The following is a 16,849-nucleotide window of genomic DNA, read 5'->3' as shown; positions in this document are numbered from 1 at the left end:
CTTCTCTTTCTCTTAAACATAACTTGCCCAGAGTGAGAAAAGTGTGTTTAAAATAAATAAATCCTCAGATCAGCTGTATGAGCAGATAAATGTAAGTGAAATGAAAAGTGCAATATCAGAATACCAAACTGAGGCCTTAAGGGCAGAGTTTAGCTGAAAAGGCAGAGACAAGAAGTGTCACTGATGCCTCTTCCATCGCAGACAAGTTGATGCCTTCATGGATGAATTTTTCACCATAAAAATAGTGATTCTAATGCAGAATTTGGGGCACAGCCTGAACGAAAGCGAGATTAAAGCCGGAGGACCTGTTCTACGTGATTTGGTGCAGAGAGAGAAATCGGGGATAATTTTTGTGCTTGGAGTTTAATGTTTGGGCTTTGTCTGCCTGTCTCTTAGGTAGAAAGTATTCCATATTCCCACAGCGTTTCTTTGGCAGAGAGTTTTTGGGAGGATGCTCATTTTTGCTTCATTTTAATAATGAAATTTTACTCTTTTTGAGAGTAAAAAAAAGGTTTTTTCCAATAAGTATAACTGCTACTTTCGATGCAAAAGTTTGTGTCTTTTTAATAATGATCAAGAAATTGTTAGTTGTCAGATAACTGGAAATATTCAGAAAAGTGGAAGGATTTCAGGGTTCCAGGACTTAGAACACCAAAACAGAAATTTTAAGAGCATTAATTGTGCATTTTTAAAAGCATTGACAAATAACTCTTTAGGTTTATGAAAAGAACAAACAAAACTTGTCAGGTTTGTTAGGTATTTAAAGTATTTTTTTATTCTGGTGATCTACTAGAAAAAATACCAAATACAATTGTCAATAAAGCAAGATAAAACGACCATTTTGTGCTTTACAGTTTTTTTGTGGCATCTCCACTAAAAATTTGGTTAAATGTCGTGGCATTAGGAAGCTTTCAGCCAGCAGGTTGGAGAGGACAGGAAAGCTGAGCCATGAAGAGCGGCTTGTCCATGTGGCCAGGGGAAGCGCGTGCCGGAGGCGGGTTGGAGACGCGTGTTCCTGCTGCCCGGGGCTGTGCTCGCCGCACTGGAGCGGTGCTTCCGTGGTGCAGGTGGCCGTTACAGCTCAGCTAAAACCCGAAATACAAATCCTGCCGGTGGAAGGGAAACGGGCTTCTCTCTTCCCACGCGTAGCATTAAGCCGATTTCTGTTGCGTGCCCTGAAACTGTAGCTTATTGCTGCAGCTTGGTCTTCCCCAGCTCCGAGGGGACTTTGCCTCCGCAAGGAGCGCCCGGATGTAATGCCTGGATGCCGGAGCAGGCTGGAAGGAAAACGGCCTCTGAGAGCGGCAGTGCGGTCTCAGTGTGTTCGGGTGTCCCCAGGGGAGCACGATGGCACATTTTGTGCATTCCCTTCAGCTTGTGCTGCGTTCAAAATAGCCAGAGCACCGCAGCAGCCCTCGTGGGCTTACTGCTTTATTTGCAATCCTGAAATAGGCAATTTATTTCTTTTTTTTTTCTTTTTCAGATGAGTAGACAGCTATTGCATCACAGCCATACACATAGATTTTTACTGGTCAAGCCCCTGTTTTTCTTTTATTTTGAGTAGCAATGTGGTGCAGAGGTGTAGAACCTCTTTGAGCTTAGTGCTTACACATGGCAGCGGATAACCCAGTGAGCCCTCCAGAGTAACCTTGCATGCGCAATGGCTCCCCTGACCGCTGTGCTGCCAAAAAGAGGGATTTTTTCTTCCCCCCAGTAAAACAGCAGCACAGATTTTTCGTTTTACATGTACTGATGTGCATGCAGCTCTGTGCTGGTTATTTCTTTCTGTTCTTTTTTCTTTTTTTTTTTCTTTTATTAAATGTATCTTGTATGCATTTAACCCTGGGAATTACTGAGGCTTAGTAAGATTTTACCCAAGAAAATAAAATAATTTACATTTGCTGAACCGTGCCACAAATAAATGACAAGTGCACGAAGGCCTTGGCATAGGGGGCGGGGCTCGCTGTGATTGACGAGCCAGACAGCCAATGGCGGCCACGCAGCCGCCTAGCAACTGCGACGGCGCGTCCCGCCGGGAGCAGGCGGAGGGGGCGGCCGGGCACGCTCCGCCCAATGGGAACGAGGAAGGCGGGGCCGTCTGCGCCAATGAGCGAGAGCCATGAGAGAGTCCCCTCCCCCTCCTTGGGGGTGGGGGTAGTGCCTCGGAGCACCAATGAGCGCTGAGGGCGGTGCGAGCGGCCAATGGCGGCGCGAGGGGCGGGGTGCGGCGGCGGCGGGAGGGCGGGGCCGCCACCGGAGTCGCCGCGCGGGGACGGAGCCGCCTGCGGAGCGGAGCCGGACGGGGGCGGCTGCCGCCATGAGGCGCGTCGCTGCCTGCCGCTGAGCGCGGCGCCGGGGATGCCGCTGCCGGGCCGCGCCGCGCCCGGCCGGGGGCATGAGCCACCTGGGCAGCCCGGCGCGAGCCTACGACTTCCTGCTCAAGTTCCTGCTCGTGGGCGACAGCGACGTGGGCAAGGGCGAGATCCTGGCCAGCCTGCAGGGCGGCGCCGCCGAGGCGCCCTACGGCCGCCACGTGGGTGAGCGGCGGGGGGCGCCCTGCGCGGGCCGGGACCCGGGGGGCGGCTGCGAGGGGCGCCCCGGCCCGGGGCCGCGCCCGGGCCCGAGCTCGGCCCCGCTCCTAGATACGGGCAGAGAACGGCCAGAGCGGGCCCGCTTTCCTGGTAGAGGATCCTTGTTCTGCACTAAGGGCGTTTGCTGGCAAGTGGCTTTCACTAAAAAATAGATTTTTTCCTCTGTCTCTTTTAAAATTATTCTTATTTCTTGTTTTTCTCCTCGCAGAGGAGTAGCGCTTTAAGGCCAAGGTTCACATTGGCAGCTTGTTTTTCCCGTGCGCGTGGGAAAGGGCGAGCGTTGGGAGCGGCAGTGGTGTCGGCCGCGCTCTCCAGCAGGACGCGAGTCCGGAGCGCTCCCGCCAGCTTCGGCACCAGGAAGGGGCTTCCTGTAGCCCTTTTCCCCCTTCTTGGTCTTTTCCCTCTCCCCATCCCGTTTCCCTAGAATGCGACCCTAGTTTCACACTTCATTTTGTGCACATCTATAAGGCAAATAATCCTTTAAAATTATCCCTTGCTTTAAATTGTTGCCTGTGAAAGCTTCTGCTTCGCTCCCTGACGGGCTGTGCCCAGGTCCCCTCCTCTGCCGATGTCCCCTTGGCCTCATCCGCATCATCCGAGCGTAGGATGCGGCCGGGGGGACTGCATGATCCCACGTGACAGGACGGAAGGTGCGGGGAGAGGGACGGCACAAACCAGGGCCCTGAATTGGAAAGAGAAACGATAGTGGCCTGAGGGAGCCGGTAAAAATGTGCCAGACACGTGAGCTTCCAGTAACAGAACTTCATTTTCCATCCCAGCGAGTGGGAGCGACTTTGTGAAGGCAAGGAGAGAGGCGACGTGCTGAGGTAGGGGACAAGAGCATTTGAGAGGAGAGGCAGAGTCCTGAAGAGCAGAGCCCTGGTTGTGCCCTTTAGCCTTGATGTATTTGCTGTGTGTCATGATGTATTTGCTGTGTGTCATGATGTATTTGCTGGGTGAAGACCAAGGATCGCGCTACATCAGTGGCTCACACTGCTGTTTGGTTGCTCCCTCCAACATGGAGCTTTGTGTCCTCCCTGCCCGTGTCTTTCCTGAGGGGAGACGGGACCTCCTCGTGCCGTTACCACCTGCAGCTCCTTTCACAGGCCGACGAGCAGAGCTCCCTGCGTGGCTGCCGTCAAAGGCTCCCCAGTCGCTCGTTTCCTGGCTCGGTTTGTGCAGCGTGCTCTGCATTTCTTCCTGCTTTAAGTCCGTTCCTCCCCAGTCGAGCGTTCACCGTGGTCTGTGGTTTTGTTCAGGCGTTGGCTGCTCTTTCCAGCAGCCCGGGCCGCGTTGCCTGCGCCCCGGTTGTGTCTCCTCGTGGAGCGGCGAGACGGGATCGCTGCGCCGGGCACCACGGCTGCCCGTCCCCCGCTCTCACACCAAGACCTGCGGACGTGGCTTGATTTCCGTGCGGATTCAGGGCAGATACCCAGCCTTGTTCTGGAGTTGGCTTCTAGAGAATATCAGGGTGCCTGCCTGCTTGGCTGAAACCAGAGGCTTCTCTCAGTAACTCTTCAAAGACGAGGGTATGAATTTTGCTGTCTGGTATCTTGAAAGCAAATTGAGCACGTGTTGTTGTGCACTTTGATCTTCATTTTATCATGACAGAAGTTTGTCACTTGTTTTGGCTTAAAGAATGATTATCTAAGCAATCTTTGTTTCCTCTTTGAATATTTAGTAGCGCAGTGGGATAGAGCCCTTCTGCGGCTCTGCCTGTGCTTTGGATCTTCTCTTTTTTTGCCCAAACTTGCTGCCTGGGGGCAAACCCTGCTGTGAACCTGGGAGCCCCGATAGCCTCCTGGGATAGGTCAAGGGTGGGAGCAGGAACCTCGCTGATATCTGGTTTCACATACGTTAAGAGATTCCAAATAATACTAAGTATAGGAGTATGTTTATGAAGCAGAAAATTGTTCCCTTTTATATTTTTTTCTAATGATAATAATATATTGATCTTAAAAGCTAATGTTTCGTCTAATCTTTAGAAGTTTTTATCTGAGACTTGACTCACAGCCCAGTGAACTTTCTGGAGAGGTTTGCAGGGATTCTCGGTGAACTGCTCTTTAGGCCAGTAACTCGGATACTGGTGGCATGATGTCCCTGCAATTCTTTGCTGCGAAATGGGAACTATTGCATTGATTGTTTTTAATATTTTGGATAACTTTAATACTTTTTTTTTTTGTAGTTTGGACACTATTCTTTCTTCTAGATTTTCTAGATTCTGGTCACTTTTCAAACCTAGTGTTTAAGCCATAGGTAAAGGCAGGCTCTTCATGGCTGCTTCCCATTCCTTCCTTGGCTGCTAGAATCTGTACAAGGTCCGGACCGTATCTGGCCTCATGCAGCAGAATGATTGGCACCATCTCTTAAGCTTTTCGGTAAACAGCTGTTACAACGGGAAAATGATGAGCACTGGGTATCTTGGACACTTACACAAATATTACTCCACTTTTTTCTTTTTCTTTTTTTTTTTTTTTTTTCTGGTGGTTGGTTATCTAAGCCTGGCCAAGCTTCCCCTCGCTGCATTTCCCTGGCTCTGCGTTGTTGCTCCTCATGGTATGTCCTCTCCTGAAGTGACATTTGTGTGGGAATGCCAGAGGGTGCCCGACATATCCTGGAGACTCTTCTTTGGTGTCTTAAACAACTCTAAGTTATAAGAACTGATATGCAGCAGCAGTGAGGAGATGGCATAGTGGGGGGGTTTGCTTCTTTTTAGTTAATAACACAGGTTAGTTTCTAAAACAACTTTACTGGTGCTACTTCGATATTAAATGGACTAAACATTTTCAGGGTTCTCTTGTTTTAAAATGGAAATCTTAATGGAAAAGAGCTCTTTTAAGACACTGCTGCTAATTTATAAGTAATGATGTCTGTAACTGGGAATTTCCTAGTGTTAATTTTCCTTTTTGTGTTGAGTTGTAGTTGCAAAAAATTCAGACGGAGAAGAGGGGAAATTGCCAAGTTAAAAGTGCTCATGCTCTTTGTCTTCTGCCAAGAGTGGATTTTTTATCCCAGTGTGGAGAAGGGGGGAATCTACAAGTTATAAGCTGAGATTTTCAGCTTTACATGAGGAAAGGGAAGAGCTTTGGCTACCAGTAAGTTGTAGCCCCGTCTCAGATCCTTCTCCAGGAGCACCTAGAAGACCAGTCCAGTCTTTAGTGAACGTTGTTGGGCCTCAGACTGTGTCTGGGGGGCCGTTGAGCCATGGCCTTATGAAATCTTTATATTCTGGTTGACGGCCTGATGTGGGTGACAGGTAATTTGGAGACAGACAGCCTGAGATCTGTTCCTGAGTTCAATTTGGCCATTTAACTTGCCCTGGAAATAAATGTTTTGGAACAAGAGTAGTGAAATAGGATAAAACATACTCGATGGATTTACTCCTTTCTGCTCTGTGGGCTTTGTATTGCTGTTGTGATTCTTACCTTCTTCCAAGTGTATCTGCTGTCTATACCTTATTTAACTTTTTTTTTTTTTCCTCTGTAGAGATTCATCTTTGCACAGGAATATATTCAGCAGTCTGTGTATCTCTCAAAGACTATTTTTGGTTAGATGGCACTTATTCACAGAAATACATGAGAGTGCTTTAGAGCCTCATGTATTTAAAAACAGTATCAGTAGCTCCTGGTCATGTTCCTTTAACTGAGCATCTTCAAATAATCTCATTCTACTTACGTTTTTCCCTTACCAAATACTGTTCTAACCCTTAACAGTTTGCAGTAAGTGGCAGCTGGGGCTGGAGCGATAGCATCGTGTGACGGCTTCAGCCCATGGGCCACCCTGCGTATGTGGCAATCCAGAAGTCCCTGTTGTCCTGGCTGTAGCACTTAGCTTGAAGGGGAGCTGTGGTCTCTTCTCCTAAACTTGGCTCTTGACCTATTCTTACCTCTTCACCTCCTGTTTCCCAAGGCAGGGTAATAAAAGCCGTGATATAGCGTTAAAATGTTTTCCATGAGAACCGACCCAGAACCTTGACTGCAAGTTTGCAAGTGTGTGGGATTAACCCTCCTCTTGCCCCTGGAGCAGCCGAATAACCAACCTCCAGCAGCGCTCACTGGACCAGGGTGACGCTGCAACTGGAAAGACTTAGAATCATGGAATCATTATGATTGGAAAAGACCTTAAGATCATCAGGTCCAACGTAAGCCCCTCAACACCATCCTGCTACACCGTGTCCCTGAGTGCCTCATTTACACGTGTCTGGAACACTGCCAGGGCCGGCGACTCCACCACTTCCTTGGGCAGCCTGTGCCAGTGCCTCACTGCTCTTTCCATGCAGAAATTCTTCCTAATGTCTAACCTGAACCTCCCTGGTTCAACTTGAGGCCGTTTCCCCTTGTCCTGTCCGTAGCTATTCTGGAGATCGACCCTCACCTCACTAGGACCTCCTTCAGGTGGTTGTAGGAGCGATAGGGCCCTCCTTGAGCGTCCTCCTCTCCAGACTAAACAGCCCCAGCTCCCTCAGCCGCCCCTCTTAAGCTCTGTGCTGCAGCCCCTGCACCAGCTCCGCTGCCCTTTGGACACGCTCCAGCACCTCCCCTTCCCTGTGGCAAGGGCCCAAACCGAACATAGGATCCGAGGGGCGGCCGCTCGCTGCTGGCTGCACCGCTCCTCACACAGGCCCTGCTGCCCTTGGCCTCCTTAGCCAGCCGGGCCCGCTGCTGCCTCGTGTTCCCGTGCCAGGATGAACATGAGAGCGCTCGCAGCAGTGTCAATCTGGAGCTCCTCCGTTCCTGTTGTGCAAAAGGGAGCTGAAAGAACACAATAATGGTCTTGACACCAGCTGGGTTCTTGGCGCTAGCAGCCGCCGCCTCCGCTCTTCTCTGTAGAGCTGCTTTTTCACTCGTGGATCCAAACGCAGCTCTTCTGTCTCGCTAGTGAATAACGTTCTGGGAGGACGCTTGATTTTGACAGCGACGCAGGCCGCGTCTGTTGGTGTCGTTGCTGCGGCTCCACACTCTTCCTGATGACTCTTGGCAAAAAACAAAAAAATGCTTTCTATTTTGGTTTCTAGTCAGTGGTAAATGCTAATAATGGTGGTATTTTGGGTTGGTTATCGGCTGCTTCAATCTGTGTAACAGCTAGAGAAACAAAGGTTGTGAATTCATTTCTTTTAAAAAAAAATAACAATCTTTTGGGGAACCCTTCAGATGCCGTCCTAAGCAGCAGCTGCTGGCAGTGTGTTTTCAGGGTTGCCTTATGCAGGTCGCCAGGGAAAACGATGGAGTATTTTGCATTATGCACGTGGCTGACGGCGGGTTGTGCGCTGGTTCCCGTTCCGCGGCCCAGCTGCTCAGCTGAGCAGCCTCGGCCGGAGCCCTCCGGGTGCTCCGTGCGGGAGGTGTCCGCGTTTGCCGAGGGCGGTTGTGCCTCTTCCCCAGCTTTGATAAACCGGGGGGTATTTCAGGCCGCCGGAGGTCTGAAAATGTCTTCCAAAAGCAGCACCAACAACTTTTACTCACTTTTTTTTTTTTTTTTCCCCTAGCTTTCCAAATATACCAATAAGAGCTTGAATGATGTGAGGAAAACCTCTGGCCTCTCCTGCTCCTGCAGGGAGCTGAAAGCTCGAAGGCTGCCCTGAGCTCACCTTGCACCACCGCCCTGGTGGCTTCCTTAGCAGGACCTGGCCGTGGTGGCAGCTCCTCCTGGTCTCTCACCTTCACAGCCCCCTTCGCTCTGGAGTTGCCTCTACCTGTTTCTTTAAGAGCTTCTACAAGATGGCTAAAAACAGTGTAGAAATGAAAAATATAGAAATAAAACATTGATATTGCCAGAGAAGGTTTTGAATACAGAATTTCTGTAGGCTATTTAATGTACAGGAACGATCTCTGGGCATGAGTTCTGACCTGTAGCTGGGTGGCCCTTGCAGGGCTGGGACGCTGTTTCGAAGAGCAGTGTCTTGCGATTAGTCAATTTGAGATTTTGGTTGCACAAATCTCGTTCGTCTCAGATAATTTTTTTTGCCAGTTCACCAGACAAACTGTACTTGGGCAGTTCAGCAGTGCACGAGTTTTAGGAGAAACATGTGCCAAAAGAAGCAACTTTTTATCTTTACCTCTCCCTCCAGAGAGTGGACTTAGCAGATAACTCTTATCTTGCAGGAGCTTCTGTTTAGTAGTTAGATGCCTCTTAAAAACCCCTATCCTTTTGGAGAAAGACACACACAAGGTTTCGTTTTTGTGTGTTTGCGTATCATGCAAGAGGGTTTTACCCCGTTGTCAACAAAATAAAGGTTTAAGAGCCACGCGGTGACGGTTTTGGGGACGCAGGAGATGCCATGCGCGGTGCAGCTGGGAAAATCAATGCATCAAATGCTGTGGAAAGCAGATGGATATAATATGGAAGATGATAGAAACTGCTTAAATAGGACGAGTGTATTTTATGTTATTTTAATATTTTTAGCATATTTTATTTTAGGGATGAAAGGAGAGCTGTGACCTAGTGTTACCTTGCTGAGGGCCGGTCAGTTTCTCCCCTCGTGAAGCACGGACTTGCTGGGCAACTGTCCTGGCAGGCGCCCGCGGAGCGTCTCGGTGGGCACGCGATGCCGGTGGGGTTTGCGGTGCCAGCGTTAGGAAACAGGCTGGGAAGCCCTTGGGCAAACGGAGCCGCGCGGCTCTCCGGGTGCGGACGTGGGAGCGCTGGGAGCCGGGCAGGAGCGCTCCCCGTCTTGCCCCTCGCAACTGTCAGTGCTGGAGCAGGGCAGCAGGCTCCGAGCAGGGCAGGCAGTGGAGAGGTTTTTCCTGCTTCTTGGGTTTTCCACCTCTTTGCCAGGTTGTTCTAGCCTTTCCAGCGCTGCTGTTGGTGTGCCCAGCACTGGCAGCCCACAGTGATTGAGAGCTGTCATTTGGGATCAAGCCCTTCACAGGATCATCGTCACCTGGGTCACTCCTCCAACAGGGCTTCAGCTTCAGCAGATCCTTAGGCACTAATTAAGGCTCCCTTCTTTATGCATTTGTTGTTCTGTGCCAGTGCGTTTTTCCACCCCTTTGGTCTTGCTCCTGCTTGGAGAATAAAACATGTCTCTGTTTTCAAGGTGTGAGTTGAGCTGCATTTAGGTGTGTTTCCAGAGCGCCTTTCCCTGCTCTTTAACCTGCGCTTGGAGGGCTCTGTAAATAAATGTTTAATTCAGGAAATGCCTTAAATATGTCAAAGCCAAGAAAACATGTGGAAAAACACATTTCCCAGTAAAGCTGTGTTGCTTGGCCGCAGAGTAGTGCATACTTTTCAGTAATGTTTAATATAAATTTGCAAGTTTGTAACTGTGAATTTGTCTTCGGGGTCAACTAAGTGCCCGACTGCTTCTAGTTAGTTTTACATGGGCTGAGGCTCCTGCCTTGCCCAGGAAAGCGCTACAGCTCCACTTGAGGTTGTTCTCACGTGGTTGCGTTTCCTCCTGCGGCATGTCAGGTCAGCAATAAAAAAAGAGCTCGTGTCAGCATGGAAGACGGTCTGCAAAGAGTGTGAGGGGATATTAGTGGTAAGTAATAAAGCTGTGAGCTCAGCAAAGTGTATTGGCCTCTTATGTTCACATATTAGTAGGGTAAATAATATATCTCTGTGTGTCTGTGTTTATGTATACACACGTGTGTGTATATAAAAGCAAATACCTGCGTTAAGTGATGCAGTACTTCTTCACCTCATCTAAAAGGTGCTGCAGCTCAACCACGAGTCTTGAGCGTGTTACAGAAAGGAGCAAACTGGGTTTGTGGGTTGCTGACTGAAGAGCTTCTTACAGGGAAGACTGTTATGAATGGGAATGAAAACCAAAGGCCAGCGACTTCTTGTGCCATCTGCTGCTTTTATGTTAGAGGCACACAAATATATCTGATGTAAGAGCTGCCAATGGTCAGAGCTGCTAGGTTAGGAAGGAATAACAGGCCATGTAACTGGGAATAGAGGAAAAGAGGGGCATTTAGTTTGCAGCTTGTGTGTGCGAGGAAAGGAGAAACACAGTTCTACCTTTCCTGGGTGAAGAAAACGTATGTGCCTAGAAAGAGACCATCTGTCAAGCTGAAGGGGACCTGAGCAATCTGTTCCTGAAGGGATCCCACATGGAGTGATGTGAAAGGGACCTCTCTAATTTTATATGAACAAGCTATACTTATCTATATGCATCTTACAGACTACTGATGGGGAAAAAAGCTATTTTTCAATGGTCGGCTGCTTTGAAATCCCTGTCTGTGCGTACACTGTATGCCTGGGAGCACATCTAAGCCTTGTGCCATTCCTTCCCCCAGGTATTGACTACAAGACGACAACTATTCTTCTGGATGGCCGACGAATCAAGCTGCAGCTCTGGTAAGCATGTTTCATGTTTGCTCATAAATTATATTGCAGAGAGGCAGAGGTTGCACCTCTTCGGGGCAGGAATCCTCCTTTGTGCTGCAAAAGGACTTAGGCAAGTGAGGAAGAGCGATCCAGGTAGTAGTGCTCCCATTTTAAATGGGGAACCCTAGAGATTCCTTAAGTGAAATGCATAATAAATGCAGAAGGAAGGTGCAAAACATTGAAGGTTACTTAGCTATGCCTATACTGGTAACAAGGACCATGAAACTATTTTTAAAAGCACACAGTATTGGTATAGCAGCAGTTCTCAGTTTACTAGTAATGGTGGTCAGGCTGACAAAAGTGCCACAATGCTAGAATTTAAATTCAAAAAAGCAGTGTTGTTACTCATGATGGCTTAAAATTATATATTTTAATTGATACTCAGTCCAATTTGCTATGATCAAATCAAAAAAAATGTGAAGAATGATTAAGCATTTTGCAACAAAGTGATACACCTTGAAAGATGCAGTAATATTGTTGCCTCTTAAATAGACTGGGTTTTGTCTTCCCTAAACTCAGGGCTCAAAAAAAGAGGGAGAAAAGGGTTAGTGCAGGATGGGAAGGTGAGGGGATATGGGTTGAGGAGCCAGAATCTAGAAGAGGCAGAGGGGCAGGTCTAGGAACAAACAGTGTCCAGATAGGACCGCGAACTGGAGGTGAGCGTGAATTGTTATTTGGATTGTACCTTTATATATAGATATAGATATATACACACATATAAATATATAACTGTGTATGTGTATATATGTGTGTGTGTGTATATATATACATAAATATATATATATAAATATATATATATAAGTATATATATATACACACACACACCTTTTTTCATGCTTTAAAAATATAGACTGTTTACTTCAGATTTCACTTTAACGTTCATTCTTTGGTGCCTTTCTGATTGAAACATCTTTAAGTACTGGAGTTAGATGCCTGTGTTTTGCCAAAAGTAAGTTGTTTGAAATTTAGTCTTCTTTGATTTTGCTTTTAGGATTGTCAAAATAGTATAACAGTACTTTGCCATGTGCCATGTGCCATGGCCATGTGGCACCAAAATGATATTTTGGTCAACTTTTTTTTTTTCTTCTTCTGTCTTCCACAGTATAGCTTAATAAAAATACCACACACAGCTTATCTGAGAAGCAGCCAGGGAGGAGATGTTTTAGTTGTTTTAATGCCTTTTTTTTTGTGTGTGTGTGTGTGAAGGGAAAGGATGTTTTTTGAACTCCTCAGAATAACAGATTGTTTCTACAGTTTCTACAGTTCTACAGAAATGTTTCTACAGTTGACCATATGCGGAAATATGTGCCCTGCAGCTGAAGAGCTGTCATCTGCCTCAGCCTTCGGGGCTCTGTTTCTTGTATTCTGCATCATAAATTTGTTCCTGAACATTGTATGCAATGACTTTTGGTGTGCCATTTTCTACAAATCTGTTTGTGTTATGCTGTTTCTGCCTCTGTGAGAATGGCTTCTTCATATGAGGCTTATGATAAACTTCCATTGCTATAATCAGGAATTTATTGTTTTTCCAATAGTTTCCTTGGTGACAGCTGTTGTTGCCTTCCCCTGTTCTGCTATGAAAACACAATCTTCCTCTGAGATGAATTAAATGCCAAGTATTGTGGCGTATATATACTTAACTAATGACCTTTTTTTTCCCAGGGCAAGAATTTGAAGCTCCTGTTCTCTTACCATGAGAAATCAGAGAAATGTAGAGGGAAGAGCAGAACACTAGTGTGGGGAGAGGGAACTGCTGGAGCAAGAAGAGCTCTGGCACCTTGGGGGCAGTTAATCCCTATCCCTTCTTCCCTTAGTCATGCAGTAACAGAGATGGGTTGATCAAGCTGAACTCCTAGCATAGGCAGATGCCTTCTTTTAAAAATATATACAATTTATTTCGTTTAGGGATGCATCAGGGCAAGGGAGATTCTGCACCATATTTCGGTCATATTCAAGAGGTGCTCAGGTAAGCCAAGTACCACTTTCTGCTGTGATGAGTAATTGGAGAGTAATGGCTGTTGGATGAATGAAAGGAGCAGACTCTCATGATGGCTTCTGCAGTTTGCTCTCTCTTAATGTGCATGCAGATCCACCAAGTTCTGAAGATAACACATGCAGAATCAGAAATAACAAGGGGAAGGTTTCTTCTCCAGGGGGAGATGGAAATTGAACCACAGTGAAATACAGGGACATGTTCTTATGCCTTCTTGTTGGTTACTTCAATAACTTAAGTTTATTGTCTTACTTTGGTCTTGGAAATACGCTAATTTGGCTTTTTAAGATCTTGTCTGCCCGGTAAGATAAATTGACAACCTAATGCTGTCAAGACAAATAGGAAAAAAATAATCGAGCCTAAATGTAGCAAAGTGTAATGACTTGTAATTAGGTGAGTTAAAAGGAAAGGGAAAGAAGAAAAAAGTCAGAAAATGTTGCATGCCCTGAGTTATAGCAATACTTGGGTTTTGATAAGTTTCTTCCTTTATGTCCCGGGGCTGCACAGAGCTGCTGAATGCCACCCAGACTTTGTATTTGCTATCACTTGTGATGGGTGGGTCAGCAACCACACCTGCCAGCTGGAAAAACAAATATTTGTGCATGTTTTAGCTCCCAACATGAAACTGGAGTTTCTGTCCCTTACTCAACTGGGAGAGAGGGCTTAGCTGACAGGATGTTGAGTTTCTGCTGCACTGAGAAACTGCTCAGTATTCTACAGGATTATTTTGGAATTGGAGAATTTAAAGGTGTTATTCTGTGTTAAACTCTTTTTTTTCTTTTCTTTTTTTTTTTTAATACAGGGTGTAATACTAGTGTATGACATTACAAATCGTTGGTCATTTGATGGCATCGATCGATGGATAAAAGAAATAGATGAGGTAAGGTAGAGTCCCCGAGCACCACTAGTCTGTACCAGGTGACTAAGACTGACTGCTCATAGCATTTTCTACTGTTTCTCCTGGCATTTTCAGGCAGTGCTTACTACAGAGTTATCCAAGATGCCAAGCTTACAAATTTGTTTCTATGTTTACTTTCTATGTTATACTTTTAGAAAGTTGGAAGCGTACCAGCCGAAGCGTCTGGTTTCTAAAGGTGTTAACAGAAAGCATATGGAGGGCAAAAATTTCAAGCTGCAGTCCCACTCTTGGTATAGATCTGCTACATCATCTGTGCAAGTCACTTCGCTGTGAGGAAGGAATGTTTTTAAATCAGAGAATCATTGAATAATTTATGATGGAAGGGACCTCTAGACATCATCTGGTCCAACCTCCCACTCAGTCTTCTATCTTGAAGAAGCTTTTGTTTGTTTTAATTGAGGGAAGTGGGAGACAGATTTTAATTTCTTTTTCTTGCTGTTGCTTCTTTTTTTCTCTCTCTCTTTGCTCAGCATGCTCCGGGTGTACCAAAAATCCTGGTTGGAAATCGCCTTCATTTAGCCTTCAAGCGCCAAGTGTCTACGGAACAAGCACAGGCCTACGGCGAGCGGTTGGGCATGACTTTTTTTGAAGTCAGCCCTCTTTGTAATTTCAATATTACAGAGTCCTTTACTGAGCTTGCAAGAACAGTGTTGATGAGACATGGAATGGAGAGGCTCTGGAGGCCGAACAAGGGTAAGGAAAGAACAGTGCACAATTACCTGTGCACTGTCTGCGCGGGATGTATTTTTTCAAATGTTTGATTTTAAAGTAGAAGACACAGGTGTCCAAAAGCCTTAGTCTTTGGTTAAATGGGGTGTTTTCCTGACGTTTTTTCAAGGTGAAAATAACATGAAAAGACTAGGATTTGCTTTAGCATTTAGGAAGCAAGGCAATAGTAAAAAAATACAAAACAGCTAGAGAAGGCAACTGCAAACAGCTTTCTAGGACTGCGAGACAAGATGGATAGAAGTACAGGCTCAATGAAACTGAAAGCCAATTCAAAGCAAAATAAACATTTTCCACATAGGGGAAAATACCTTGGGGAGGCCAAGCCAAGGCCACTGAGAAAGGATTAGATAGCTGGATGCCTGTGTGGGCCTCAAAATATAAATAAATAAATAAATAAATGCTTCACTTATTGTGACCATGATAGTCTAATATAATAAAACACCGGGAATGTTTAAATTGAGTTCTACCCAAGGTTTAAGTTTCATAAACAGAATTCTGGAAATTATTTTATATTACTTGACTGTGACCCCTGTACAACTTGCTCTCTGAACAGAAAGTATACAAAAGCAGGAACAGTTTTATTCCTGGATGCAGGGAATAAAAAAATAAACAAAAGCAACTTTCCTAAAGGTTAATTCTGACTCGTGAATTCTGACACAAATAGGAAAGTGAAACACAGTTTTGGGGTTCTTTTCTTTCTTTTTTGGATAATGTGGGAAAGGCTGCAGGTGGAGAAATGAGGAATCTCCCTAGAAAAAGGAAACGCAGGCAGAACGCTGGCTGTGCTGCCACCAGGTGGGTGACAAAAGCAAGCTGTTACAATGCAAGTTTTATGTCTGTTTTTAAGTACTGAGTCTGCAAGACCTTTGTTGCCGTGCCATAGTTTCCTGCACCCCCGTGCATCTCGTTGACAAGCTCCCTCTCCCTATTGCCTTACGAAGCCATCTCAAATCCTTCTCCATGGCCAACGGCCTTAATGCCAGGATGATGCATGGACGCTCGTACTCCCTCAAACCCAGCAACACCAGTAAAAGGAACAGCCTAAAGAAAGCTAAAATTGTCCGTCTACCGCAGAGCCCACCAAAAAACTGTACAAGAAACAGCTGTAAAATTTCCTGAGCCCTCTGTGGGAAAAGAAACCTGGATGGGATCCCCCCACATGGCGGGGAGAGCGCAAGGACTCTGTGTTCAGTAGCTGAGTGTGTTCTATGTGTGTATCACATTGCGTAGAGGAAAAAGAAGAAAAAACTAATTTCAGAGCTTGCTCGCAAAGGCAATGCTGCTTTGGGATGAATGGCATGTTAAGTGCACCTGAAAGGATGTGATGTTTTGCTGTTGGATTTTTCATACTGTGTTTCAGTTTTTGATGTGCACAATGCCATTGTTTTTACTAGCAGCTGTGTTTTTAAATAGGAAATAATATACTTATTTTGAGTTCTTTAACTACATGAAATCTGGAAAGTGACTTACTATGTATATAAAAACCTATGTATTTGCAAACTTTGTTCAAAAATACTAAAAAGAGTGTTTGGTTTGCATATGCAGGCAGAGATTTTTAAATGCAGCATATTGTATACATTGTAAATTCTACAAATAGTGTGAAAATTCTAGTAATGTTGCAGTTGTGCGTTTGGACCTTTTGTAAAGCTTCCTTGACAACCTTCAAGCACTAATTTAACTAAGCTAAAAATGTGTATATAACTGTTATGCACATACACAGCTAGGTTTTGTCTGATTAGTGTATAAAATAGATTTGATAAGGCTTTTGGTATGTTATTTAATACTTTGGGGGATTAATTCGTGGTTTACATACTTATTTTTCTGTAAAAAGAAATTCGACATTTTTATACTACTCTAAGAGAAAGTTCTAGAAAGAAAATGCCAAAGACACTATGGTAAAAGGAATGTGACTTTAAAGAGCTGCTTTATAAGAAAGAACACTATTAAAAAAAAAACAAATAAATGTTTCTGGAAAAGAAATGCCAATTTAATTGGGAAGGTTGCCTTTATTTTCCTTCAGAAGCATTTTGAAGAACACTGTGCCTGAAGTCAACACCAGTAACATGAAGCCATCGTGATTATAAATGACCTTGTTGCTTGATTACAACATCTGTATTCAAGGCTGAAAAACGAAATTAGGACGAGCGATACGCGTTAAATCCTCTATTTATGGAAGAAGGGTGAGACTTACTCTCCTTAGAAACTGTTGCACTTGATCCCACCTTTCCTAGTGTGAGATACCACGGAGTGCCATTGCTGCATTATCCCCCCTGCTCGTAGGGAAAA

The 16,849-nt window shown here is 45.6% G+C and overlaps 1 protein-coding gene across 1 annotated transcript; it reads left to right on the top strand.

Moving 5' to 3' along the window:
• Positions 1-2,366: 2,366 nt before the first annotated feature.
• RAB40B (RAB40B, member RAS oncogene family) lies at positions 2,367-16,352 on the top strand. Its single transcript, XM_088523399.1, has 6 exons — positions 2,367-2,537; positions 10,832-10,892; positions 12,828-12,888; positions 13,718-13,795; positions 14,305-14,527; positions 15,411-16,352. Exons 1-6 carry the CDS (start codon positions 2,396-2,398, stop codon positions 15,680-15,682), a joined length of 837 nt encoding a protein of 278 aa, XP_088379525.1. The 5' UTR covers positions 2,367-2,395; the 3' UTR covers positions 15,683-16,352.
• Positions 16,353-16,849: the final 497 nt, after the last annotated feature.

This window comes from Tinamus guttatus, unplaced genomic scaffold (genome assembly GCF_059628265.1).
Source record: "Tinamus guttatus ecotype Peru unplaced genomic scaffold, ASM5962826v1 Tinamus_guttatus_pri_ptg000188l, whole genome shotgun sequence".
In the NCBI taxonomy this organism is placed as follows: Eukaryota; Metazoa; Chordata; class Aves; order Tinamiformes; family Tinamidae; genus Tinamus; species Tinamus guttatus.
The sequence above is the reverse complement of the archived record's forward strand: the minus strand, read 5'-3'. Positions and strand labels throughout refer to the sequence as shown.

Excerpts from the sequence above, each read along its gene's own strand:
- RAB40B (XM_088523399.1), top strand. The coding sequence starts at position 2,396 with ATGAGCCACCTGGGCAGCCCGGCGCGAGCCTACGACTTCCTGCTCAAG. Across the intron at positions 10,893-12,827 it reads CGAATCAAGCTGCAGCTCTG|GGATGCATCAGGGCAAGGGA; the intron begins GTAAGCATGTTT and ends TATTTCGTTTAG. Across the intron at positions 14,528-15,410 it reads GCTCTGGAGGCCGAACAAGG|TACTGAGTCTGCAAGACCTT; the intron begins GTAAGGAAAGAA and ends TCTGTTTTTAAG.